General features: G+C 39.5%; 1 protein-coding gene across 1 annotated transcript; it reads left to right on the forward strand.

Annotated features, from left to right (window-relative positions):
* Positions 1-10,126: 10,126 nt before the first annotated feature.
* On the forward strand, positions 10,127-24,941 carry zgc:56585 (uncharacterized protein LOC393297 homolog). Its single transcript, XM_047379382.1, has 7 exons — positions 10,127-10,423; positions 16,711-16,834; positions 19,705-19,811; positions 20,082-20,178; positions 23,874-23,950; positions 24,221-24,378; positions 24,490-24,941. Exons 1-7 carry the CDS (start codon positions 10,331-10,333, stop codon positions 24,614-24,616), a joined length of 783 nt encoding a protein of 260 aa, XP_047235338.1. The 5' UTR covers positions 10,127-10,330; the 3' UTR covers positions 24,617-24,941.
* The last annotated feature ends 552 nt before the right edge of the window (positions 24,942-25,493 follow it).

Here is a 25,493-nt window from a genome sequence, read left to right on the forward strand (position 1 = left end):
TGTCTGTTTATATTCCTTATTTATTCTGAATGAAACCTAATTTAAAAATAAACAAAAACCTACAGAATTTTTAGCTTATCATAGTGACATTTCATTAGCCAGTAGCTTGATAGGTTTACATTTACTTCAGTTGTAATGAGGCATCTGAGTTATGGCTGTGTTTGATCCTGACAAATTAACACTAAATTAAGATTTATTTAAAAATAAACAAAATATTACAGATAACTTTAAAATGGCTACATTCTATTATTGTGTAGCTAGCTATAAATTTTAAAGTTAGTCAGACAACTATGTTAGCGTTGTGAAACAATGTCTGTTTATATCTCTGACAGATTCTCTTAATGAAGGTTTAATAAAAATAAAAAAAAACACCTGACAGACATTTCTATCAGCTCTGTTGATATCCCTGATAGATTTATTTTTATAGGAAGCTTTATTTTATAACAAAATACAGACGTCTTTTATTACTTCAACATGGCTACACTCAAGTAGCCTGCTGCTAACTAGTTTAAAACTAATGCCTCAAAACGTTTTTCTTTGATTCCCTTTGGAAAGAAAATACAGGACGTTATTGTGGAACATTTTCTATTTAGGCATGACAATTATTCAAGCAACACGTTTACCTCAGTAATACATGTGTGAAAACATATAGAAGTACAGTTCAATTGTGTTTTATGGCAATAGGTCCTTAAAACCACAATGTTGGTTCTGGCTTCATGGCTTGACTTGTGGGTTGTTTATCACAAAGGTAGCACAGATTGTTGTTGTGGGACTGAATGAAACTCTGACAGCACACACACACACACACACACACACACACACACAGACATGACTGAATGTACAAGGCACTGCTATTGTCTTGTTATTAAGTTGTAGCCACCCTCAGACTACAAAATCTTTCCACACACATGTACCAAATCCTGTGCATTTACAATCATAGTCTCCTGTAGATTAAGGACATGTAGACAGAGACACGCACAGCCTAACCCCTGCCTTGTCCACTGTGACCCCACACTGTAAACAGAATGAAAGGTTGTTCGATGGCAGCAGCCTATTCTTTGTGGGCGATGACACCAGTGAAACGTAAAGCCCTCTGGTATTGTCCAGCACACCGGTGCTCTTTAGCAGTCCAATCACCAGTAAAATAGCAATGGGCCACTGAGTAGAAAACAGGGATCAGCAACTGGTCAGCAAATCACAGCTGAAAGCCATTAAATAGCGGATTTGCTGTGTAAGCAGGACAAGCTTGGACCAGCTCCTTTGTGTAGCTCGTCTGTGTATGCAGAGGTAAATAAAGTCACATATATGCAGAGAAGGTATTGATCATGAGTTCATTACCAGTGTTTTTTTAGACGGCGCTCAAAATCTCTCACAGACACACTGATCTCAAACATATTATAGAAAAAAAATTAAGATTTCTCAACCAATAGTCATTGAATATAGTACAGTATGAGGAAGTGACTCATAGCTCCTTCAGTTTTACTTTTACAAAAATATATGTCATACCAAATTTAGGCATGAGACCACAACATTTAAAAAAAACAGGATTGAATAATAAAGAGTGATCACAACATTTCATCTGTGGACACTGACAATACAGATAAATAAAAAACGCGCACAAATGTGATGGATTTTAATCATTATCTAAAAATGATTTGTATCGACATCAAACACCACAAGCCTTAAAAAAGTTGAGCAAAAATAAGACAAGAATAAGATGGGATAAAAATGATCCGTCTTGCATGATAAAATTCCCTCTTTTCTTAAACTATGATGTAACGAGGTGGTAAAAAAAAGGCAATCGGGCACCATGTGGGGCGTCTAAGCGCCATCTTGTGGCAGGTTTGTTAAATGTCTGAAACTAATGTGTCGTTCGTTTTCTCTTCTTTTTAAATAAAGAAATAGTTGATTAAGACGCAGCCTAATAAAGTGCTGCTTATTTCTAAAGTCCTAGGAGCTGAAAACTATGCAAAGAGTTGATGACCAACTGAAACATACAAAGTGAAACTCCCTGGTGATGTGTCCGGTCTTTATTTATTTCCTGTTTCTTAATGATATGACTTCCAGATACAAGAGATTTTAAAACCTAACGCTCGGTTTGTCTGGCACTAAGTTCCTCCTTTTTTTTTTTTTTTAAGTAAAAACCATATTTCATGCTGTCGTGACATGAACATAAGCTAAGAACAACTTCATAACATTAATAACAGCTTTTCTGTCTTCTTTCTATAGAAAAGTCCAAGACTTTTGAAGCTTAATCTATCTGGATGCATCTACATACACAAAAAAGTTTTCCTTCTTACATTAACTTAAATTCAATTAAATTAAATTACCGATATGATGTTTGTAATTTGGTTATTTAACGTTACCAGACAGACATGACCCATAAGGATTACCCAAGACTGATTTAGTGATATTAAGCAATGTTAAATTATATTGTTGTCAATGAACCTATAAGTCTCATAATCCAACAAAAATGTATCTGAAGGATGAACTTTTTCCCTTCCCACAAACGACCATCATTTATCAAAGGAAGAAACACTTCTGAGATTTCTATTTATTGCTCAGGATTTAAATGTATTCTAAAGCACTAAAATTAAAAGAAAAAAAGCTAGTAAATAAGGGAATTCATTATTACGTTAATTACTGACCCACTACTGAATAATATGCACAAAACAAACACAGATGCCCAGAGAAAGCGATTTTAGATGGAAAGAAACCAAGGTTTGGAATCAGTCTTGATCCATCAGCTTTCAGCACCAAATCCACCACGATAGAAAGAACTCAGTGTTTTATTTTGGTCTGAGTCGGGCTGTTCCAACACCTATAGAACCAGCTGGGTCCTTGTTTAGGTGTGTTTGTCTTCTAGAAACTCTGATTGGTTGTTCCAAAAAAAACAAAACAAACACAACAAAAGTGCTCCTTGTAATCAGTGTAGAGAAATTAACTGATGATAGAGTTTAGACTGGATTCAGAAATGTGTTAATCATGATAAAACTTAGCAAAATTAAATTAATTGTCGCACAGCATCAACATGTTTGAACGTAGCTTATTTACATGCTCGTCATTATTTTGATTTGCTTATTATTTTGTTTACTAGCCATGCTGGTCGTTTTCATACTGCACTAATTTTCATATTAATTTCATATTAATATTGAAATTCAGCATTTTACTGTGATCTCTTGTAAAATGAGGTTTAGTTTGGTAAAATGACCAAAACAAAAAAAAAGGTAAAGAAAACAGAACTGAACAGAGGAGCAGAGTCTGCTGATGGAGGAGAAGAGAGGAGTCTTGAAAGGTAGATTTGGTCCTGGGATCACAGTGGGAACAAACAGGCATTCCCAGCAGATCAATGTGTCGTTCCCTTTCAGCAGCAGCCTGGAATGTGAGCAGCTCTGGTACCTGCTGGTACCTGCTGGTACCTGCTGGTACCTGCTGCATTCAGAAGCTAGAGAGGAGATAGCAGAACACCAGAGAACCTCTCCACAGATGGGGAGCGTTGGAGATGACCATATAGGCTTAGGCTGCTGACATCATCATGTACAATACATTAAATACTTATTATCACCTCATCTACATCTTCCTTATAGTGCTTAGATTATTGTACTGTTGTCTAGAGTTTGTATTTATGTATATATTTTCGAGTTTTTCAATTTTTTTCAAATTTTTTTGATAGCATTTTACAGTCTTTAAATATTTAAATAATTATGTACTATATTGTTTATTCATGATTATTCAATATTTGTTCTATTATTTATTTATCCTTCCTAATATTACCCTGCTAGAGGTGCCCCTTTAATCTGTCCTGCCTCTTAAACTATTTAACTTTCCCCTTGTGGGGATGATAAGGTTTTTCTTATCTCCATATTTTAATAATTGTATGATTGTTATAGAAATTTATGTGTTCATTTATTCAACTGTTTAGGGGGTGGATACATGCGCGATTGAGCCGATAGCATTTTATTATTTCACTGTCTTTGGAGAATATCTCTCCTTTCTCTCTGTCTTTCTGTCATCTGGCCTGCTTAAGACACTCATAGGCTCACTAAAAGTCCTCCTCACTACTCTTAACATCTCCTCACGTAGGAGCTCTCTTAAGGCCTAAAATGCTTTGTGAATAACTTTTATCTTACTGAGAGAAAATTCTAAGAAAAATCTTAAAATTCGAGAAATTCTAAGATTTTTCTTAGAATGACGTCATTAGGAATTACTTTTAGACTTAGGATTCTTTGTGAATATGAGCCCTGTCCTTTTAAACAAATTGTCTTATTGCCACCAAAGACTTTTAAAAGGCCTTTACCATGACTTTAGGCCTGGTCAGATGACACCTGACAGTAGATGGTGTCCCAAAACCAAAAAGATCTGTTTTAAAATGAACTCGAAATGACGTTATGAGCAAAAAATGAGAGTAGAATAGTGAGATTACCAGTACGGTCATTCTGTAATCCATTAGTGACTGGCTCAAATAATCATTGGATTTTAACTGAAGTGTTTGTATTGCTGATTCAAGAACTTTTTGTACAAGTATACAAACCTCCCCATTTCTTTTATAAAATAATAAATATTTGATGATAGCTCCTCGATGAGGCTAACTCTTCTACCATATTGAATTCCTAATGAATGACTTTTTAGTGACTGATTAGTAATAATGACACTGACATATATTATATACATTATTGTATAAAATATATGTTGGGGTCACCCATTTTAGGGGATAGACTGGCTGGGCTGCGCAACTCAACAGACGTCGTATCTAAGAAATGAAGGTCAGTCAGTCCGAACAATTGGGAAAACTTTGAAAGTGTCCCCAAGTGCAGTCGCAAAAACCATCAAGCGCTACAAAGAAACTGGCTCACATGAGGACCACCCCAGGAAAGGAAGACCAAGAGTCACCTCTGCTGCGGACGATAAGTTCATCCGAGTCACCAGCCTCAGAAATCGCAGGTTAACAGCAGCTCAGATTAGAGAACAGGTCAATGCCACACAGAGTTCTAGCAGCAGACACATCTCTAGAACAACTGTTAAGAGGAGACTGTGTGAATCAGGCCTTCGTGGTAAAATAGCTGCTAGGAAACCACTGCTGAGGACAGGCAACAAGCAGAAGAGACTTGTTTGGGCTAAAGAAGACAAGGAATGGACATTAGACCAGTGGAAATCTGTGCTTTGGTCTGATGAGTCCAAGTTTGAGATCTTTGGTTCCAACCACCGTGTCTTTGTGCAGCGCAGAAGAGGTGAACAGATGGACTCTACATGCCTGGTTCCCACCATGAAGCATGGAGGAGGAGGTATGATGGTGTGGGGGTGCTTTGCTGGTGACACTGTTGGGGATTTATTCAAAATTGAAGGCATACTGAACCAGCATGGCTACCACAGCATCTTGCAGCGACATGCTATTGCATCCGGTTTACGTTTAGTTGGACCATCATTTATTGTTCAACAGGACAATGACCCCAAACACACCTCCAGGCTGTGTAAGGACTATTTGACCAAGAGGGAGAGTGATGGGGTGCTGCGCCAGATGACCTGGCCTCTACAGTCACCGGACCTGAACCCAATCGAGATGGTTTGGGGTGAGCTGGACCACAGAGTGAAGGAAAAAGGGCCAACAAGTGCTAAGCATCTCTGGGAACTCCTTCAAGACTGTTGGAAAACCATTTCAGGTGACGACCTCTTGAAGCTCATCAACAGAATACCAAGAGTGTGTGGAGCAGTAATCAAAGCAAAAGGTGTCTACTTTGAAGAACCTAGAATATAAGACATATTTTCAGTTGTTTCACACTTTTTTGTTCAGTATATAATTCCACATGTGTTAATTCATAGTTTTGATGGCTTCAGTGTGAAGCTACAATATTCATAGTCATGAAAATAAAGACAACTCTTTGAATGAGAAGGTGTGTCCAAACTTTTGGTCTGTACTGTATTTAAGAGAAACGTTTGTGTTCATTTCATGCATGAGTGATTCATCTGTCAAAATAAGGTCAAAGTTCCCCCACCTCTGGTGAAGCGGTTGAATAAACAATGACATTTAGCGTGGTTTTGGTTAATAATTCTCAATTATTAATGATAAATAACTAATTGTAATTATTAAATGCTTTGAGCCCATAATCACAACACCAGAGGACATATCTGATTTCTATTCGTAAGTAATGATTTTTGGTTAAGAAATTATTATTCTGAATTATGATTTTTAATTATAATTTTGATCAATATTAATTAATCAATAATCATAATCCTTACAAATATAATGTAACCAATTAATTGCTGCCTAATATAAAAAATTACGGTTAGTTATGGATTATTTTAAAGCTTTTTAAATCCCTGAAAGAAAATAATCAACTTAACTGAAACTTCCAAATTGAAAAAGCCTTAAAAGAGATGTTGTCTGGCATTACAATAGACAACTTGACCACAAAAGTCTAGAAATGTTATACACTTATCGTATTTTAAAGATCCAGGGATGTTGTTTTGACCAGACCTATGGTTGAACAGGGACATTTTGAAGTTAACAGGAGAAAATCAGTTAAACTGGATACAACAAGAGCCAAATATGAGAAAGGTTTTAATCACACTGAGTAACATAACAGAGTTCATATTAGGCAATCATTTTTCACTTTCAAGTGTTTTCCATCTATTAAAGGTCTGATTCTATAAAGCTACAAAGCTGAATAATGGAAGTGTATTCCATTGCCTAATTTAGGTGAAACGAGTTACCTCAAAGTCTTTAGCTAAAGGTACAGAAGGGGTTCTTCATCATAAACTTGTTATGGAGTATGAAGGCATACAAACTTCTGTCAAAAGTAAAGAGGACAATTATCCCACTAATTTGGAAATATTCATGGTAAATTCCCACATGTGGGTCCTTCTGCTGTGTTTCTGTTCAATATCCTGAATTCCATCAATAAAATGAGTGAGAATATGTCACGGTTCTGTCACGGTTTATTTGGAATTGGACCCAGAATGCAGACGAGCAGGCAGCGTGATGGTAGGTGAAAAAGATTTAATAATGAAAACTCACTCACTACAGGAGGCAGGAACAAAACAAACGGGCAGGCAAGACAGGCGTGGCATGATCAAAAAATAAGACATGAGCATGAGACTGAAAGACTAAACAGAACAGGTGTGAATATATGGCGTGAAAACCAGGTGGGGCAAGGAGACAGATTAACTTGAAGCAGGTGAACCGAATAAACTTAATTAACAGAACAAAATGTGACTGGAGCAAAACAGAGACTCTTGAACACAAACTAGAAAAACATGAAGCAAAAGCATAACCAGATCCAAAAACCAAAACTTGACAAAACATGAACAAGACGACAAAACAAAAAGCATTAGTCAAAACCTTAACTGTGAAAAACATAAGAAGAAACCCGAAACCCGAAACCAAAAACCAAACAACCCTACATCATGACAGAATACCTCTTTTTTTTGTATCAGAACCAATTAAGTTTGTAGCTGGTGGTGAAAGAAATGCAGAAAACAATCTTTTCAGATCTTAATCTGCTGTTGATTCTCATTTTGAACAGTATCTGCAGTAGTATTTGATGAATATCTGAAGCATTTGTCATCCTGTGTCAACACTTTCCCCCTGAGTTGCAACAGTTTTCTGTGCATTTCATTGGGTTGTGAGAGAAATGGGCCGGACTCTAGAACATTACTACCCTAACCGGGCTCCACATCATCAGCAACATGCACGGTCTTGACAAGTATGCTCATCAGAGGCCTTCAAGCAAGCAACATGTGGCTCCACCCCCCCAAACATTGAAAGTCTTCTGTATCTGAGGGAAGGAGGAACTTTAAATCTCAAGTCTGAAAGTTCACAGATTTAATTATTGACGTTATTAAGTTATTATGTGTCAGCATTATGTTAGTGTCAACTGCTGCAGGAACAAATCAAGTGTGGTAATTACTACAGAACCCTAACTGTGCACCAGAACGACCCAGTTCTCCAAATATTATACTGCACATCGTGGAAAAAGAGAATATGAAAGGAGATCAAAGTAAAATAAAATAAAAAGTATTCTGACATTGTAAAGTTAGCTATAAATCAGAAATTAATTTCATTTTATTTTTAAAAGACATTAAAGATGACCTGAAGATTTTTTTGTCTTTATCTTGTTTTTTTTCTTTATTTATTTTAGGACACACTGTATACATATGCCAGATTTTCAGCTTGTGCAATGCTTTGCAAACACATTTGCACCCATTTGAACTTTTCATCATTTTGTGTCATTACAGCAACAAACCTTAAACCAACTAACAAAAAGTAGCATAAAACTGTGAAGTAGAAGGAAAATGATAGCTAGTATTCACATTTTAAAACAAACAATATCTCTTTGAATTAACTGCATTTTACTCTAATATCCCCAAATGAAATCCAGTGCAACCAACTGCCTTTAGAAGTCACATAATTAACAAAATTTACCTGTAAGTAATTTCATCTTAGGATAAATACAGCTCTTCTCTGAAGATCTCAGAGGTTTGTTAGAGAACATTAGTGAACAAACAGCTTTATGAAGATCAAGGAAAACAGCAGACAGGTCAGAGGTTAAGCTGATCCCAAACACACAGCCACAGCTACAATGGAAAAGTTTAGATCAAAGCATAGCCATGTGTTAGAATGGGCTAGTCAAAGTCCAGACCTAAATCCAAAGGAGAACCTGTGGCAAGACTTGAATATTGATATGTACACACACTGTCCATCCAAACTGGCCAAATAGGAGCAGAAATGTCAGTATCTAGATGTGCAAACTAATAGAGGCATCCAAAAAGGCTTGGTGCTGTAATTACATGAAGAGGCGGTTCTACCTTTTCATTGCAGTGTGGGATGGTAACCACAAACTCATCATTACCATTTTGAAAATATGGACAAATTCAAGGGGTGATAATAATTCTCCGATGCAGTGTTGCTTTTGAGTAAACTTCTTATTTGTTGTAAAACTGTTATTTGTCACGTTCGAAGACAAACAATTTAAGCTTCCTTGTTACAAATTGGCTAATATTTGGTCCACATGTGTACCAAAGAAGACTTTAAGAAGTTTAATTCATTGACACCAAAACCAAGTCCACCTCCATCTACATCCTGTCATGCTTTACATACACAATATTTATTAAAACCAAAAGTAGCTGGAGAAGTACGATACCAGGTCAAAAGGTTTTAGCTGAATGACCAGAAATCCAGTTAAAGGAGCAGTCACAACATCCTTAAAAACTATATCAACCTTCTCTTACAACAGCATTGCTTTATTATTCAGAAGCACAGCAGACAATGTGCTAATGTTTATGAGCTAGTTTATTGAATGTGCCAGAAACTGGTAGTGTGTTCTCACACACTTGTATGCTTTAGAGAAACAAACTGACACAACTCCTGGTTTTATAGAGGTGGATACTATCATGATAGTCAGCTGAGTGCTTTAATTAATTTATTAGTGGAATTTATTTAAGCGCGTTCCCGCAAATAGTAAGTTGTACTTTTTTCCACACCGGCTGTATTGTTGTCTGTGCTTGCAGGAAAGTACTTTGTGTTACTTTTTGAGTATGATTTGCTGCTTATCTCTGTCCCATATAGTTGAACTGAATAAAATAAACACCAGCATAAAATAAGTGCTTTCAAGTAAATTACAAATACAAAAATACATACATTACCTTCCCTGTGATTTATATTAGTTCAATAAAAATCGTTAAAAACTTGAAATGTACCTGTTTCTGTAGCCTTCTTCCACCTGGTGACATCATTTTAAGCTCTTTGCCTCCATCTAGTGGCCACATGCAGCTACAGCACCTGTCAGAATCTGTAAACCGGAATAGTTTATTTATGGTTCACTTATTAACGTGGGTCCAAACAAAATGGGAACAAAAGCATAAATAAGTTGCGTTACCATGGTTGGTAAACTGTTACAGAATGAGCCTTGGTGTTCCTTGGACTTTGGAAGATGTTTTCCAAACGAATCACCAGAGAGACGAAAAAAAAGAAAAACATTGAGTCACATACTTCCCAAACTAATCCTTATGGTGTAATAATAAAAAGGTATCCGAGCCAGCTCAGTTTTTAGATATATGCTGCCCACTTAGACGCGTCTGTTTCAAAATCCCGTTTCCCATTTGGTTTTCTATAATGTTCTCTAAAGCAGTTGTTTTGTTAGGATCCCCATATCTTCCCACTCTTTATTTGAGGTGAAAAAAATCAGGAATGCATGTTGGAACCCGCAAGTCTGGACGTTGTGGGCGGCGAAAGTTGTGGGAGGTGATAGTTAAAATCGGGTTTCACTGCAACCAGGATTACTGATTTTCTGCAGGTTCCCGAAGCTGAAGAGATTCTCCCTGCTGCACAGCAGAAATGGCTTTGGAAGGTAAAAACGCGGTGGTGACCGGAGCGGCCGTGGGCATAGGAAGAGCTGTGGTGGAGATCCTCCTGCAAAACGGAGCCAAGGTGAGAGCTGGGCTCATGTTCATGTTGTTTTCAGTGTCTACCTGGTCTCCTGATGGAAGAGGGGCAAGCCACAAGATCAATGCTCATTAAGTTTAAACAAACTAGTTGGTCAGAACTAACCGTTATTTTATCCTCTTCTTATTGATTGATTGGTAAAATGTTTTCTTTGTGTTTATGTTGCTTATTTAAAAGGAGTCAGGGTGTAAGGGTGAGCAATCTTAAAACCGTCTGCTTGACATCAATAACTAAAACCTATAGTTAAAAACCAAAATGTGCCTTATTAAATGTAATGATAGCTGCAATAATAACTGCTTAAATGCTCTTCTGATGGTTTATACCTAATTAAATCATAAAACCTCGGTTAGTCAACATGTTGCCACAGTGTTTGAATCCATAAACTTTGGAGAAATAAATTGGAAATGTTTCTATCCTACAGCCAGAACATGGTACGGCTGGTCATGACCTCATTCCCAGAGTAAATAAATCAAACTGTGAGACCTACTGTACAGAAGTACTAAGATACACATCATTAATGTAGCCTATAATCAGCTTTTAAGCAGCTTTGTGGTTTCTTGGAGAGGTGTTCCGCTGGTTTTCTGATGTTCTTCCTTCGAATACTGGTTCCAACTAAAAAATAAATAATAATTTTCAGTTCATTTTGAAAGGAATGTTTTGTTTGTTTACCCACTAAATTTCACAAACCAGAGGACTATAGTTTACTTCGAAGCCAGATTGTGTCTTGCAAATGTATTCACACCCCTTGAACTTTTTCATGGGATATAACAACAACAAAGTTCAGTTTGTTGCAGAACATTAGAGAACAGCATGAAGACCAAGGAACACAGCAGACAGGTCAGGGAGGAGGTTGTTTCAAAGTTTAAAGCAGGGTTAAATTATATAAAACAACATCTCAAGCTTTGAACATCTTACACAGATCTTGTTGACAAGACAACTATTAGTCAAAGCACTCCACAAATCAGGGTCTGTATTTACAAAGAATCCCAAGGCTAACAGTGGCTCCGTTGTCATCATCTCGTACTCGTACTCGTCGTCTTCTGCTTATCCAGGACCGGGTCGCGGGGGCAGCAGACTCAGCAGAGACGCCCAGACGTCCCTCTCTCCAGACACCTCCTCCAGTTCCTCCAGGGGGAGCCCAAGGTGTTCCCAGGCCAGTCGAGAGACATAGTCCCTCCAGCGTGTCCTGGGCCGTCCCCTGGGCCTCCTCCCGGTGGGACGTGCCTGGAACACCTCCCAAGGAAGGCGTCCAGGAGGCATCCGGTATAGATGCCCGAGCCACCTCAACTGGCTCCTCTCAATGTGGAGGAGCAGCAGCTCTACTCCGAGCTCCTCCTGGATGGCCGAGCTCCTCACCCTATCTCTAAGGGAGTGCCCGGCCACCCTACGGAGGAAGCTCATTTCAGCCGCTTGTATCCTGGATCTCGTTCTTTCAGTCATGACCCAAAGTTCATGGCCATAGGTGAGGGTAGGAACGTAGACCGACCGGTAAATCGAGAACTTTGCTTTTCGGCTCAGCTCTCTCTTCACCACAACGGACCGGCACAGCGCCCCCATTACTGTGGCAGACGCACCGATCCGTCTGTCGATCTCCCGCTCCATTCTTCCCTCGCTCGTGAACAAGACCCCGAGATACTTAAACTCCTCCACTTGAGGCAGGAACTCCCCTCCAACCTGAAGAGGACAAGCCACCCTTTTCCGGTCAAGAACCATGGCTTCGGACTTGGAGGAGCTGATCTTCATCCCAGCCGCTTCACACTCAGCTGCGAACCGCCCCAGCGCATGCTGTAGGTCTTGGCTAGAGGGGGCCAGCAGGACCACGTCATCTGCAAAAAGAAGAGACGAAATCCACTGAAACCCGACCCCCTCCGGCCCTTGGCTGCGTCTAGAAATCCTGTCCATAAAAGTTATGAACAGGACCGGTGACAAAGGGCAGCCCTGCTGGAGTCCAACATGCACTGGGAACAGGTCCAACTTAGTGCTGGCAATGCGGACCAAACTCCTGCTCCGCTCGTACAGGGACCAGATGGCTCCTAGTAAAGGGCCCCCGATTCCATACTCCTGGAGCACCCCCCACAGGGCATCACGAGGGACACAGTCGAATGCTTTCTCCAGGTCCACAAAACACATGTGGACCGGTTGGGCAAAATCCCATGAACCCTCGAGTACCCTGTAGAGGGTATAGAGCTGGTCCAGTGTTCCACGGCCGGGACGAAAACCACACTGCTCCTCCTGAAGCCGGGGTTTGACTATTGGCCGGACTCTCCTCTCCAATACCGTGGCGTAGGCCTTACCAGGGAGGCTGAGGAGTGTGATCCCCCTGTAGTTGGAACACACCCTCCGGTCCCCCTTCTTATGAAGGGGGACCACCACCCCAGTCTGCCAATCCAAAGGCACTGTCCCCGACCGCCACGCAGTGTTGAAGAGGCGTGTCAACCATGACAGCCCCACAACATCCAGAGACTTGAGGTACTCAGGGCGGATCTCATCCAACCCCGAAGCCCTGCCACCGCGGAGCTTTTTAACCACCTCGGTGACTTCAGCCTGGGTGATGAAAGAGTCCAACCCCGAGTCCCCAGCCTCTGTTTCCACCAGGGAATGCGTGATGGCAGGATTGAGGAGATCCTCGAAGTACTCCTTCCACCGCCCGATAATGTCCCCAGTCGAGGTCAGCAGCCTCCCACCCCCACTATAAACAGTGTTGGCGAAGCACTGCTTCCCCCTCCTGAGGCGTCGGATGGTTTGCCAGAATCGCTTTGAGGCCAACCGGTAGTCCTTCTCCATGGCCTCACCGAACTCCTCCCAGGTCCGAGGTTTTCCTCTGCCACAGCCCGGGCCGCAGCACGCTTGGCCCCACGGTACCCGTCAGACGCCTCAGGAGTCCCACAAGCCAACCACTGCCGATAGGACTCCTTCTTCAGCTTGACAGCGTCCCTTACTGTCTGTGTCCACCACCGGGTTCGGGGATTGCCGCCGCGACAGGCACAGCAGACCTTACGGCCGCAGCTACGGGTGGCAGCATCGACAATAGATGCGGAGAACATGGTCCACTCGGACTCTATGTCTCCAACATCCCCCGGGATCTGGTCGAAGCTCTCCCGGAGGTGAGAGTTGAATACATCTCTGGCAAAGGGGTCCGCCAGACGTTCCCAACAGACCCTCACTATGCGCTTGAGCCTGCCAAGTCTGTCCGGCTTTCTCCTCCTTCAGCGGATCCAACTCACCACCAGGTGGTGATCAGTGGACAGCTCAGCCCCTCTCTTCACCCGAGTGTCCAAAACATGCGGCCGAAGATCTGATGATACAACAACAAAGTCGATCATCGACCTCCTGCCTAGGGTGTCCTGGTGCCAAGTCCACTGATGGACACCCTTATGTTTGAACATGGTGTTCATTATGGACAATCCGTGTCTAGCACAGAAGTCCAATAACAAAACACCACTCGGATTCAGATCGGGGAGGCCATTCCTCCTGATCACGCCTCTCCAGGTGTCACTGTCGTTTCCCACGTGGGCGTTGAAGTCCCCCAGCAGAATAATGGAGTCCCCGGGAGGGGCACTATCCAGAACCCCTCATGACGACTACAAAATCGAGGCACGTGACGTCGCCCGGTATGGCGAAGCCAGGGTCCCACCCTGGAGCCAGGCCTGGGGTCGGGACTCGTCGGAGAGCGCCTGGTGGCTGGGTTGCTCCTCGCAGGACCCGGCCGGGCCAAGCCTGAACGAGAGACGCGAGACCATCCCCCAGTGGGCCCACCACCTGCAGGGGGAACCGTGAGGGACCGGTGCAAAGAGGATTGGGCGACAGACGAAGGTGGAGACCTCGGCGGCCCGATCCCCGGATGCTTAGGCTGGCCGTTGTCATCATCAAAATCTTAGAATTTTAAAAAGAGTGTGCAAAAATGCCCGAAGTTCTAAGATTTTGAAATCAAATTTGAAAATGTTTGTCTTTTTGTTGCGGAAACGAAAAACTGGGCATCATAGTTAACACACCTTGACCATTGTGAAACGTGGTGGTGGTAGCATCATGCTGTGGGGATTGTTTTCTTCAGTGAAGAGGACAGTGAAGCTGGTCAGAGTTAATGGGGAGAGAAATGGAGTTAAATCCAGGACAATCCTGGAAGAAAACCTGTTAATGGCTGCAAAAGACTTCAGGCTGTCCACCTTCCAGCAGGACAATGACCCTAAACATACAGCCAGAGCTACAATGGAATAGTATGGATCAAATGTGCTAGAATGGCACAGTCAAAGTCAAGAACTAAATCTAATTGAGAATCTGTAGCAAGACAAAAATATTTATGTCCACAGACATTCTCAATCCAATCTGACAGAGCTTGGGCTATTTTACGAAGACGAACGGGCAAATATTTCAGTTTGTGTATGTGCAAAGTTGGTCAAGAAAAAAACATGGGCTGTTGGGGGGCTGAAAACAAATGCATACCAACCCTAACAGATATGTATCTGTAAAAAAGGTTAAAAACCATGTTTTCCCTCTACTTCACAATGATGCACAACTTTCTGTATATCACATACAATCCCAAAAAAGAAAAAAATACATTGAAATGGTTGTAACATGACAAAATGGAAAAAAGTCAGTGGTACGATGGTGTCAGCACAACACCATCATAAAGGTGAAGTTTTAACAGTTCTGATGAGTTTAAGTTGGACAGGAGATCAAACTTTTAAGAATCCAGCAATTAACTAACAAGTGTCCATCCTATGCTGTCAGATACCATGGTATCAGATGCAGCTCATTCAGTCATCAGCATGGTGAGAACATTTAAACAGAAAGGAAATTCAGATTAGTCCAAGCAGATACGGGTAAAGAAAGCAACGAGATTATTGATAAGATTTGTTAATCTGGTTTAAAACTGAGCTACAATAAGGCTAAATTTATAACAAAGATGCAAATTAGAAGAAAATGTAAGATAACTAAGATGGTAGAGAAAGGGGTAGATATAATCCTGTATATATCGTACACGGTTAATAATATTGTATGCACATGAGGAACAAACATGCTCCAGGTTGAACTGAATACTGTGATAAAGAGGAAGACAGTGGACAGTGTTTTGGGTGTTTTAAATAGCAACATGCTAGGCAGTTGGTAAACATAGCATTCAAAAGAAACAGCATATCAATATGGGTTAAACAAGTTTGAATGACAAAGTAGACCTATAATTACATTTTGAAGTAAAACAAGGAAACTAGAGCTTAGTGCACATATGGTTGGGAGCAATCCTGGTCCAATTCAACTTAGAATACGGTGGTGATGCACCTAAAAGATGTTTGCCAACAAGCATTAAAATGGACAAAAATAAACAACCTAAAGAAAGAAAACCATTGGACCTTTTCAGTGTATTTTATTGGACGACAGGGTTCTTGTTAGATAAGACCAAAATGTTGCTTTTTGGCCAAATTGTAAACCTTATGTGTGGCAGAAAACTAATGCTGCACATTACCATGCCCAATCTATCTCCATGGTGAAACACAGAGGTGGCACCATCATGCTGGGGGGATGCATTCATATTCAACCCCAGAACCAGAGAAAAACCTTAAACATGCAGGAGTACTAGAGCTGACCTCCCCTGGCCTAGTTGAAGTCCAGACCTGAATTCAATTGAGAGTCTGTGGTGAGACTTGAAAAAATGATGTTCTCAGAGATCTTCTCCACCTAGTCTGACTGAGTTTGATGTATTTTCCAAAGGACGTTGTGCAAAAATTGCAGGTTGTAGATGTGCATAGTTGGTAGAGAAAAGCTGTGCAGAAAAGGCTGATAATACTCATTTTGGTTCATGCGTTAAGAACAAAAGGTCACTGTTTCCAGCTCCTGTTCTTCTGGATCCACTGTTAACAACATTATAGATTAGGGACATTACATTGGGTTTTCATGACAGACCAACACAAAGGAAAATGATGCATGGCTTCCAAAATGTTTCCTAAATAAGAAATTAAAGCGGGTTATCCAGTGGTATTCAACTCCATTTACCCTGGTGCCCCTGAATAAAGAATTTGTTCTTTTTGCTATAACAAACCACTTTGTAGCACAAATATGACATAAAATGCCCTTGTTTGGTATGCTAAACCCCTAGGTACCCTTCATTTAAACCTACAGCAGGCTGTTTGTCAAGAGAACTGTCCTTTAATGGGGACAATGTCCTGCAACACAACTGAAGATAAATCTGTTTACAGTAGGAGTCACTCTAGGTCAGATAGATCTGACTGCATGTGTTTTCAACAACTTTTACAACAATCTGTATCTCCTCACCTGTACAGGTGGCCCTCTGGGATATAAATGAGGCTGCAGGAGAGAGTGCAGCGGAGTCCTTGAAAAAGCAGTATGGAGCAGGGAAAACTTTGTTCCTGAAGTGTGATGTTGAATCAGAGGAGCAGATCAAAGGTAACATATGAACACATGAATGTTAAAAACAGAGAGCTGAAGTATTATTAATTTCTGCAAACACATGAAACTGTTCGGCCTCTTGGTGTTTAACAGAAACCAGAAAGACCACAAAGCCAGGATTAATCACGTTTCTTTTTAACTGCAACCTGTCAAATTCTTACTTTGGGTTGTTCCAGTAATTCCAGGCGACTGACTGCATGTAAGAACACCTGAGAACAGAAAACAAGCAAACTTTTAGATGTTTTCCTATGTTTGCTGGTTTGAGTTGTAACATGATGCATTACATTTTCTGTTTGTCCAGTTTGTCTCTTGTTACTCTTGAACAAACACTGAAGGATTTTCATTACAGTGATAATGTGAGCAAACATCTGAGCTGGAGGCAGAACAACAAGGAGACTTTGAAAGAAAATGAACAAAACTGCACGAAGAGGCAACATCGGTGAACTCTGTAAATTTAACTGCAAAATTACAAATAACATCCAGGGAACATAGCATATCATGGCAATGAGGAATTTAACTGTACAGCTGGGTGTAAGGGGACTGTGCACGTCTTGTTCATTACATTTTCTCATCAGGAAACCAGACAGTAAATATTTGATTTTTATTTAAATATACTAATAATTAAAGCGAGATATGAGTCGTTTTTCTCAGATGAGCAGACATTTAAATACGATTTAATTTTCTTTTCATCCTGAGAATATAGGATTACATATTTATCTATGCAACATATTTGAGGTGTACAGAAGAAACAGCATGTGATGGACTGGTGGTTTGTCTAGGACTTACCCTGCCTCTTGCCATGCAAAAGGAACAGCGCCCCCTACAGTCACAGTATAGCTACGATGGTCATGGAATTAGGTGACTGTATGGATATGGAAAAAAATTGGCCAATAAAGGATTTCAAATATGAATAGAAAATGAAAAGTGTTTTGAATTTCTGCTCATATGTTTCTTGACAAACAGCTTGCATTTTAAAATCAAATAACCATGTACGTTTCCTTGGTTTCTGATAAAAACCTAATTACATAAATCCATACAGACCACTCAGATTCTGGCTTTGTGAAACATACCTTAATAAAATAATAACTAGTATTGTCACAATAAATGGCATTCAGGAATATTTATCAGTTAAATAAAATAATTTGTCTGTAATTTGTTTTTGGTATAACAAAACAAGTGACTGAATATCTATCACATATTTCTGATGGGAAAGCTGGATAAACAAAATCCAGTTCAAACAAGTACATAACTACAAACCAGAGCCAAAAGATACAACCAGAAAACATTAAAACAAGTTACTACACATATCTACATACGGGTGGTTAATTACCACCGTGATCACATGATGTGTTTCTTTTTAAATATGCATTATATGGCCAAACGTATTTGTTTGCCTTCAAACACATTGGATCTTTCTTAATCCATAGGGTTTATTAAGAAGTTGGCCATCCCTTCGCAGCTATCACAGCTTCATCTCTTCCAGGTTAGCTTTCCACAAGGTTTAGGGATTTGTTCCAGAAGCATATTTGTGAGGTCAGACACTGATGTGGGACGACGCACCCTGACGCCATTCTAATTTCATGCAATGGTATTATAACAGGTTGAGGTCAGGACAGTAAAGTTCTTCTACACCAAACTCACTCAAACATGTTTTTATGGACCTTGGTTTATGCAGTGGTGGGCAGCCATGTTGGAACAGCCATCTCCAAACTGTTCCCACAACGTTGGGAACCGGAAAAGGTCTTGGCATGCTGAAGCACAAAACTGCATCCAAAACTTTGAGACATAAGGCTTTGATGGAGCCGATGACACATGAAAACCCATTCCTGGTGTGGGGGCAGGGCTTTCAGATGACCTCAGGATTGTTGAGGGGAGGGTTTATGTGCTGAGCAACGATGGTTGGTGGACCTTTTCTTGCAGTGTTCTGACTTCCTCTCACCTGCCGTATTTAAGACCTGACTGTTGTTGTTGTTGTTTTATACTTTAAGCAAGATTCATATTTAAATGTACTTTTACAAACATCACAAGCAAAAAAGCCAGTTGTGCATTCCCCATCTTGTTTTATGAACAAATGGCAAATGCTTTTTGACCTTTGGTTTGTTTGGTTTACCACCGTTTCTTGAGGAAATTTCATGCACTTATGACTACTTGGTGTGCTCATTGCACAGGTGACGTCCCAATAAGGTACCAAAGCTGGTATTCACTCAGGTTCTGAGAGCGAAACCATTCTCTCCCAAATGTCTGTAGAAGCAGTCTGAATCCCTAGGTGCTGGGTTTTATTGGAGTACTTGAATTCAATGTTTTTGAGAGGTGACCCAAAGGTTTTGGTAATATAATGCAGATCAAAGGTCCGTCCTAAATTTTAGGCAATCAAAATGAAGTGATGAAAATTTTGAATGACAATTATGCATTCAGTATTAAATGCTTCATCAGAGCAGCAGCTTGATGATCTGACTTGTTTTATGAACACAGTATCTGGCATCAGATTCGAATTTCAGGGAAACGACACAGATAATCTGATAAAACAGGTTATGACATCCTGTTTTTTTTAGATACACTAGTTTTCTGCTTTTTACAAGCTGCTATAGATTTTGAAATCTTGTGAATATCTGCAGAAGTATCACTTTTAACAATCTAAAGTAAAAAGACTTATCTCCAGCTAAAGACAGCTGACCAGCATCTCCAAAACCAGAGAGAAGAATTCAAAAGTCTGAATCGTGGATATTAACGTTTTTTTTACCCAAAAGATGATTATTAAAACAGATCAAACTTGAATTGTAGCATTTATGCTGAATATTAAAGGAATAAAACTTTAGTTTAGACATGAAACCAGAAGTGAAATCAAGTTGTCTTGTTTTTCTCTCCAGCTGCTTTTCAGAAAACCAAAGAAACCTTCGGGGGAATCGACATCTTATGCAACAACGCCGGGATACTGAACGAAACCAAATGGGAGAAAACTGTCTCCATTAACCTTGTAAGAAACACAAGCTACACTCGGCTGTATTTAATGTCTACAAAAAGGAACAAGAGAACTTCCATAACACATTCGACTGTGAATTGCTCCCACAGATTGGCACATTTCTCTATCACTTACTATAAATAAATAACCTTTTTAGGCTTTACTTTAGAGCATTGTTGTTTCACAACAAGTGAGACACAAACATCTGCCTGCTTTTACACTCAGATTGCAAACAGTGTATTTTATTCATTAAAATGTGACGTCTCCTTGCACTGGGTGTTTCAGGTCAGTGTCATTAGGGGTACGTATATCGCTTTGGAGCACATGAACAAGCTGAGCGGAGGAAAAGGAGGAGTTATCATCAACACAGCCTCTCTGGCAGGTAAATGATTTATCATGCTACTTCATGCAGTTAAAATCAAATGGCAATGATTAAAACCTAAAGGATATTGAAATTAAGCTCATTACTTTTTTCTGAACAATTGGTTATTTTTTCTTCCTTGAGGTACTGTCCAAAAAGCTTTTATTTAGTTAAATATTTCCTTTTAAACACACATTTCCATACTGTAATTTTGCTTTTTATATTGCTTCTTGAGGAATGGCTTCTTCCTCACTGAGCAGCCTTTCAGGAACACACACCTCACCCTATTATTATACTTCCTCCTCCTTGCTTCACTGTTGAATCTGTAAAATCACAACTCTTTTAGTTCTGGCCAGGCTCACAGCAAATAAATCTGATCAATCTAAACCAAACACAATTATTTTTGTATCATTTTGACCAAGGTCAAGGGGTCAGGGTTAAGGTTTTTTAATATATAGCACATTTCCAACAACTCATGCTGCCCAAACTATTTACAAACTAAAACACAACAAAAATAAAATGCATGGCAGTGATGGAAAAAAAAATATTTAAAAAGTGAAATAAAAAAACAACATATTAAAACAATTAAAACGAGTTTTTTAGGTCAACTTGTGCTAAAAGAAAGTCTATAAATATTTGTCTTCAGTAGAGAATTAAAATGTTCCAGTGTTTTGTTTAGATCTGATATTTAGAGGCAGACTATCCCTGGGACCTGCCACAGAAAACTCTGCCACCTTGAAATCCCAGTTTGGACCTTGGAATGGATAACATCAGTTTTGAACTGGACCACTTTAAATAAATATGAGCTCAGATAAGTATGTAGGGTCTTGGCCGTTGATTGATTTAAAAACAAAAAGTAAAGTTTTAAATTGGAAGTAAGTAACAGGAGTGTAACAGGCCAGTGTAAAGTGGCCAACACTGGGCTTTTATGCTCCTTTCATTTCATACCAGTCACCAGATGAGCAGTTGCATCTTGGACCAGCTGGAGACGATGAGCAGAGGACTGGTCCAAAAAAAGTGGAGGGTTGCATTGGTCCAATCTGCAGGTAATGAACAGATGAATAACAGGTTCAAAGACATTAGCTGCAAGGTATGGCTTTACCTTAGCTAGCTGTCCCAGAGGGAAGAAGTTAGGTTGGGCCAGTGCTCTCACCTGCCTATACAGTTTAAAGAAACCATCAAGGTACACGTCGAGGTTTTTAACACTTATCTTGCAAAAATAGAATAAAGGGCCCAGATTTTGACTTTTGACTAACAAAGCTGCCAAAAGAAATGATCATTTCTGTTTAAAGGACATCCACTGTCTAGGGTGAACAAATGGACCCCAAGTGGCAACATATACAGGGAAAACAAGGCTGGACCCAATACTGAGCCTTGCAGCCAGATGAAGCATCCCTAACATCCTGTAGGCTTCTTTGTAGTCTCTTTTAGTTGAATAAATAACGTGTTTATATGTGTTTCTCTTTATAAATTTTGCACAATTTGCAGCCAGTTTGGTGAGCAATTTTTGTGGCATTGCCATGTTAAATCACAGACTTCAATGAATAAATATGGAGGGTTTTATGGGTTAGAGCAACACAATATAATTGTGAAGTGGAAGGAAAAAGGTACGTGATTTGAAATATTTTTAACAAATAAAAATCCCCCACAATTTGGCGTACATTGCCAGTCAGTACTTTGTAGAGTCACCTTAGAGGGGGCATCTCCAACAGCTATGTACTTCTAGACAAAACTGATTAAACTGACCAAAATTAGCATCAGTCTGTGTGGATTGTAATCTCAGTATAAATCTCAGCTGTTCTATGAAGGTCTCAAAGGTTTGTTGGAGAACATTAGCAACCAAACAGCATCATGAAGACCAAGGAACACAGTGGGCAGGTCAGGGATGGAGCTGTGGAGAGGTTTAAAGCAGGTTTAGGTCATAAAACAACATTCAAAGCTTTTAACATCTCACAGAGCATCGATCCATCAATCAATCATCTGAACAGGTATTCATTTGTAAACCATGTATGATTTTCCTACCACTTCACAATTGTGTGCTACCTACTCCGTGTTGGTCTATCATATAAAACAAACATATGTTGGTGAAAAAGTTCAAACACTGCACCCGGCCAGGAGAGTAATCTGTCCTTCTAGTCAACTATTGTCCTCTGGATTCAGATGTTTTTTTTGGTAAATGGAGAAAAAAACTTTCCTCTGAAAATTGACAGGTTGCTGGATAGAAAATGAACCAGTCTAGGTAGACAACCAGAAGAACATCTTTGCAACAAACGTGTCTGGCTGCATGGAAGCCATAGCACAAACAAATTGTTGGACTCGCCACCAGTTTGCAGCTTACAAAGGCTTGCCAGCCTACAGTTTATTTCTCACACATATTGTCTACTTTTATATCATGAAAATTCAGTTTCTGAGCTTTTTGGAGCGCTTTATGCAAGTGTTAACTGATTTGTCTTCAGGACCTTTTATGTAATGTTTACAATTTTAGCACAAGGCAACACACACTGGCTCTTTTTAACAAAGTTAAACCATGCAAACATAAACAAATTATTTAACAAACATCCAAATGTGTTTTCTTCCTCTGCAAAGGGAGTTCTTTTCATAAAAATGAGTTCTGACTCTTGTCCCAGGGAAAACATTTTGCCCACTGATTTGCTTGAACTTAATGAGCCTTGAACATTTGCATTGCCTTTTATAGAAAGGCCAGAAGTAGTGGTGGAGTTATCTGACAGACACCTATAAGAAGAATTTGCATGCCATAAATTGCATTTTTTAAATTAATCTTACAATTATTCACTTTATTCTTTTTGGATATGCAAATTTTCCATAACTGTTGTAAATGAATCCGGCCAGTAGGCTTCCTTACCCACACACAGCTTTTCAGCTCTGCACACACAATTTCTATGGGACTGGGAACAAGTTGAAGCAACAAGTTATAGAAAAGTTTGATCTGGGATACAAATGTTTCTTCCCAGTGGACCATGACCTTAGGCAGACAGCCAAATTAGTTGCCTCCAAAAACCTATTGACCCTGTTTGCATTTGCACACTGTAATCTTGCTTTTTCTATTGCTTCTTGAGGAATGGCTTCTTCCTCACTGAGCAGCCTTTCAGCCCATTTTAGTACACGACTTGGTTTATTGGAGATAATGAAACTCTTTGGCCTGCTTCAGCCAACATCTTCAATCCAGTTTGTGGACTCTAAACAAGGCCCAGTTTTAAAAATCATAGGTTTAATTTATTATTCTGATGTAAGAAGGTCTGCAGAAATGACGTTTAAAAAATGTAATAAGCGTGCATTAAAATATGTCATCTAAACATAAATCAATGTAAAGACAGTCAAGTTTTTTGCAGAAATTCACATTTCTATCTTTTATATAAGGGAATAAGAAATACAATCTGGAAACTTAAGCCTTTTCTTTATTCATTTGAACTTTTTTCTAACTTTTTCAGACATTGAAATTGATAAAATCAGATTGCATACTTTTTAAAACTGCATCCATGTTGACATTTTGTGCAATCAACCAGAATGTAGAGATGAGTGTGGTGCCAACACAAACTGCAGATTAAATCATCTATTTACCCATCACTGGTCTGTCTGCCTGCCTGTCAGACCATTTGTTCTGGGTGCCTAGCTTTGTGTTTAATGATTTGTGTCTGAATGTGTTTAAAATGAATTTAATAAATCTTATTCTATGTGTTTTATCTTTGTTGTTTTAGGTATTGGTCCATTCCTGAGCTGTCCCACCTACACAGCCACCAAGTTTGGCGTGGTGGGATTCACCCGAGCCATGGCTGTAAGTAAAATCTTGTTCTAACTGTTATAAAAAGATGAACGAAAAACAAAGTTCCTGGAGAAATTTTTAAAAAATGTTAAAAGCTTTTCAGTTCAGTCTGCAGTACGCATTATTTTTTGCATAACCCCTCCTACCTTTTACATAAATGTGCCAAAAACAAAATTTTCTTTTAAGGAAAGTATTTTAAAATACATCTTGTTAAAAATTGGTTAGAAAATGTAACAGTGAACGATGAATCCGGGAATCAAATGGTTTGTGTTTGTTTGACAGGCTGCTTCTGATGCTTCAGGATATGGTACACGCTTTAATGCCGTGTGTCCCGGTTTCGTGAAAACAGAACTGATGACCAACATCCCAGTCAGGTTAGGCCAATTCTCAAACCTGGCTGATGCGACACGCAACTTAATTCAAGTGATGGGGACTTTAACGTAAGTCGAGACTTTTAAAAATGATCTTAATCTGCATTTCGCTTGCTTAAAAGTAGAGTTTTGTTCACATTTATACGACTTCATGGATGTCCTTGTCATGTCTTGTTTCAGTGTGTCTGACGTGGCTGAAGCCATCCTGGAGCTGCTGACAGATGAGACAAAAAATGGAGAGGCCCTTTTGGTTTTACCAGAAGGAAAGAAATACATACAGTTTCCATCATTCTCCTCAACACAGTAAACAGCTGCAACATCCCATAATAGTAATAACGGTCCACCCTTAGACTGAATCCAGCTGACAAAATTATAATCACTTGTATGGGCTGAAATGTGTAAGAACCAGCTCCTTCTTTTGTTCTTATGGTGTTTCTGTAATTTACTTTTTCTCTTATTTCTGTTAATTTTCTATTTCTACCTTCACCACTAGATGTCAGTAAATCATACATACTGCACCTTTAAACGAATTGAGATAAGCCTATGTAGGAGATCTGTGAATGCCCTTTGAATCAGTGTTTTTATTTTTTTTTCAAATGTAAAAATAAATAAACAGAAAGGAATAAAACATATCCATACTTATTATTGTTATTATTTGATGCCTTAGGCACTTGGGGGACCTCAGATTTAAAAGGAAAAAACGGTATAAAAAGCTATTACTACATAAAATGTTCCAACAGAATTTATCCCAGGAACACAAGCATAAATGCCCAGTACACTTTTATGGCCTTAACCATGTAAGAATACAACAAATGTGACATAGAATAATAAGGAGAAATCTAAGCTGAATTTCTTGATCTTCTAAAGACAAAAGCAGCCAGGAGGATCTGGCTTTACAGCTGTAAGTCATTCACTTTAATTACATTTCTGTAGAAGTGCTGCTTTGATGTTTCCACGAACACAAAACTCAGACATGCTGCTTTCCACCAGCTGTAAACAGAAAATCTTGGAGCAGATGTTTTGATTGGAATGTTATGCACATCTTTGTGCCTTTTCCTAATTTGACCAGGCAAGCATATAACAGCAGCTGCATGTTTTTTACTTAAATGTTTGGTTTTTGTTGCTTTAATCTGGATGTTACCTTATTAATTTATAAGTCAACATACTTTGATGCCTGTCACTAA

Source organism: Girardinichthys multiradiatus, chromosome 11, assembly GCF_021462225.1.
Source record: "Girardinichthys multiradiatus isolate DD_20200921_A chromosome 11, DD_fGirMul_XY1, whole genome shotgun sequence".
NCBI lineage: Eukaryota > Metazoa > Chordata > Actinopteri > Cyprinodontiformes > Goodeidae > Girardinichthys > Girardinichthys multiradiatus.

What these genes read in the sequence shown, in the direction of transcription:
- zgc:56585 (XM_047379382.1), top strand. Translation starts at nt 10,331, where the DNA reads ATGGCTTTGGAAGGTAAAAACGCGGTGGTGACCGGAGCGGCCGTGGGC. An exon ending in TCCTGCAAAACGGAGCCAAG is followed by an intron (nt 10,424 to 16,710) that starts GTGAGAGCTGGG and finishes TCACCTGTACAG; the next exon opens with GTGGCCCTCTGGGATATAAA. An exon ending in CAACACAGCCTCTCTGGCAG is followed by an intron (nt 20,179 to 23,873) that starts GTAAATGATTTA and finishes TTGTTGTTTTAG; the next exon opens with GTATTGGTCCATTCCTGAGC.